This window comes from Arachis stenosperma, chromosome 6, assembly GCF_014773155.1.
Source record: "Arachis stenosperma cultivar V10309 chromosome 6, arast.V10309.gnm1.PFL2, whole genome shotgun sequence".
In the NCBI taxonomy this organism is placed as follows: domain Eukaryota; kingdom Viridiplantae; phylum Streptophyta; class Magnoliopsida; order Fabales; family Fabaceae; genus Arachis; species Arachis stenosperma.
This window is the reverse complement of record NC_080382.1, coordinates 135,100,512-135,104,186: the sequence shown is the minus strand read 5'-3', so window position 1 is coordinate 135,104,186 and position 3,675 is coordinate 135,100,512. Positions and strand designations below refer to the sequence as shown.

General features: G+C 33.0%; 1 protein-coding gene across 1 annotated transcript; it reads left to right on the top strand.

Moving 5' to 3' along the window:
• The first annotated feature begins 279 nt into the window (after positions 1–279).
• On the top strand, positions 280–1,836 carry LOC130934713 (uncharacterized). Its single transcript, XM_057864255.1, has one exon. It carries the CDS (start codon positions 280–282, stop codon positions 1,834–1,836), a length of 1,557 nt encoding a protein of 518 aa, XP_057720238.1.
• Positions 1,837–3,675: the final 1,839 nt, after the last annotated feature.

The window sequence follows — 3,675 nt, the reverse complement described above, 5'->3', positions numbered from 1 at the left end:
TGATTCTCTATGCTGCCTGTTCTGTTTGCTGTTTCATTATTTTCATGGTTTTCTGAAGTTGATTTCTTGTCTTTGATTTTCTGATTGTTATAGATGGAACAATCACAAAGTAACTCACAGCCACAAGATAATGCTGTTTAAAATTCTCAAACTGGTTCATCCAGAGGTAAATCTGATCCAGCTTGGCAGTATTTTACAGTGAAGTATGACAAAAATAACAAGGCTCAATATACATGTATTTTCTGCTTGAATACTTACAATGGAGGGGGGATATATAGAATGAAATATCATCTTGCAAAAATTCCTGGACAAATTAAAGTTTGTAACAAAGTAACAGAGGATGTTGAACTTCAATTCAAAAGGCTTTTGGAGGAAAACAAAAAAAATAAGGCAGAAAAAAGAAAATTTATATCTGATTGTTATGATGTGGAAAGTGAAAGAGAAGCGGAAGAAGAGGGTGAAGCGCCTAATCCTGTACAACCTCCGGCTCCTGCAATAATGGGAGACAAAGGAAAGAGAAGAGCGATTGCTGCTACTCCAATTGGAAGTTATTTTAAGGAAAGGACTACGCCAGGCTCTCAACCAGCTTTGAAAAGTGTCTTGGCCAGTAAACAAGTTAAACACAAGGTTAAGTTGGGGCTTGCAAGATGGATCATTGATGCACGGATTCCACTCAATGCAATTCAATCGCCTTACTTTCAACCTGCCTTGGACGGCGTTGCTGCAATTGGACCTGGTTTCAAGGGACCGTCGTATGACGAAATGAGAGTTCATTTGCTGACCGATCTTAAGAAGGAGTGTCAGTTGCTTGTTGAAGGTTATAGGAGCTCGTGGAAAAGGACTGGTTGTACACTGATGGCAGATGGCCGGACTGATCAAAGGCAGCGTACGTTAATTAATTTTCTAGTTTATTATCCTGCTGGTATGTCATTTGTTAAGTCTGTTGATGCTTCTGATATGATAAAAACTGCCGATACCTTGTTTAAATTGTTTACTGAGGTTATTGAGTGGGTTGGGTCTAGTAACATTGTGCATGTGGTTACTGATAATGCTGCGAATTATATATCTGCTGAAAAACTCATTCATGAAAAGTATCCAAACATTTTTTGGTCTCCTTGTGCTGCTCATTGCATCAATCTTATCTTGAAAGACATAGCAAGTCTTCCTCACATAGCTGACCTTGCCTCTCGTGCTTCAAAAGTGACTGTGTTTGTTTACAATCATATGATTTTCTTGTCATGGCTTAGAAAAAGAAAAGAGTGGAAAGAAATTGTTCGACCAGGAGTAACACGTTTTGCTACTGTTTTCATTACTTTGAAAAGTATATATGATCATAAAGAAGACTTGCAATCATTGGTGACTGACAAATATTTCACTTCTCATAAATTATCCAAGAGTGTCAATGGGAAGATGGTTAGTTCAATTATCTTGGATAGTAAGTTTTGGGAGGATTGTTTTACTACTGTTATGCTTGTTGGTCCTCTAATTAAGTTATTGAGGCTTGTTGATGCTGATGAGAAACCTTCTCTGGGTATCGTGTATGCGGGCATGCAAAGAGCCAAAATTAATATCAAGACAATGTTTAAAAATAGGAAATCTGCATACACACCATATACAAGTATCTTGAAAATGCGGTGGGATAAGCATTTGAAGCGTGACCTCCATGCAGCAGCATACTTTTTGAATCCAGATGATGGTGGTGGCTTTGGATTACCTATTTATGTTGCTGATTCTTCAAATACAGCTTCTTTTGGTGGTACTTCTGATGATGGTGGCTTTGGATTACCTGTTTATGATGGAGATGTTAGAACACTTAATGATAATTATGATTTTTGATGAGTTGCACCTTTGATTAGTTGAAAACTTGCTAGTAATTGTATCTTTTGAATGTAGAACATTATGGGTTTGTCATTATGTACGTTTTATTTTTTGTTTAGTTATAAACTTTGATGTTTGAAGTTGTTTGTGAACCTCTAATATTAAGTAATGGATAATTTATTATGTGAAATATTAAATTTTATTAAGTTAGAAATTATTGAATTTATATACTTAAGATTATTTTAATTTTTTTAATAATTTTATTTAATATTTAATTAAACCGGTTGAATCCCGGTTGAACTCCGGTCGAACCAGTGAACCATTGAACCAGTGACCTCATCGGTTTATTGACCAGTCCAATTCTTGCAACCTTGAGTTTATATATATATTTTTTATTTTTTTCATTTTTTAAAATTGAAAACCGGAAAAATGAAAAAATCAAGAGTGAAACTGAACAAATTTATTGTAAATTATTCAAATTATTCAGTACATGAGAGGAGTTCGGTTCACTGTTGTTGCTTTTCTTTATTTACTTTTTGTGTCCCTTTCAAAGTTTAATAATTTTTCAGATGAGGGTGTACGTTAGAGCGGAATCCTTATTGGAGGACGGATTGGGAGAGGAAGCAGAGTATATCATGTTAAACGGTCAACATATAGCGTAAGAATCTTTGTCTTCTATAGTGCTATTTTTAATGTGTTTTATTTTGAATACTATTAATCGTATTATAATCAATTATAGTTTAGCTATAATTGTGACATATACGTCATGAAATGACTCGAAACAATTGATCCACGAAAGATCAAAAGTGGGAAAAGACATAAATATAAAGTTTGGACACAAGTAAGTACTTTCTAAATTAATAAACTTCTTTCTTTTCTTATTTCAGTTAGATTCATTTCTTATGTAACTAATTCCTTTCAATTGAAATGTAAGATGAGATTGATGACTTTAGGTACCAATATGGTCCGAATATTCTGTTGCATGAAATGAATAAAATCAGAGACCAAGTGATTTAGGAATCTGAAGCAATAAAACTCCCAAAATCATCTACTGCCATCTACTGCCCTTATTGTAAATGTACATATGGGGATTTAGATAGTAAATAGCATATACTATGATTGACTGATTGTAATTAATAATATTTTGATTAACTTGTTAAAAAAGCAAACAATGCTTCTTTCAAATGTATATATGTCAATATTAATGTAAATGTTAATGTATATATCTATTCTTAATATCAATGTATATATCAAATGTTAATATTTATATCTGATTCAAGATGGATTACTCCTTGTCCTGTCGGTCTGGGATGTTAATTTATATATCTGTTGGAACTGTCTGCCTGCTATTTTATTCCAGATTCTCAGTGATTGCAATCAGTGTATTTACTAGTACATTAGAAATACCAAAAAACACAGTGAATCGAAATTAATACACTGGTCGAATCGAAAGTTGCAAACACACTGTACAAAAATTCAGAGAGCTAATTACAAAAAAATGTTTCTATCAGTATTCAGTTTCAGAAACACTTGAACTCTTTGACATAGCAAAATAAATTGGCTATTCAATAAAGAAAAAATAGATTTTTGAAATAAAGGATTTCACAAAAAAATGACTATTCATTAAAGACTAACAACAATCAGAAATTAACCCTCCTATAACCTTGGTGAACAAAAATTTGCTCATGGGTGAACAAAACTTTATATTAATAAAAACTAAAACTCGTATAATCCTCTTGGATAATTCATATCTGGTGCATTGTAAAGAGATGAGCTTGACTGAATCGATGATCCGGCATCTAAAAGGTTCAACTACAAAAAACATAATTAAGTATATATTAGTAAAATGCACAATTA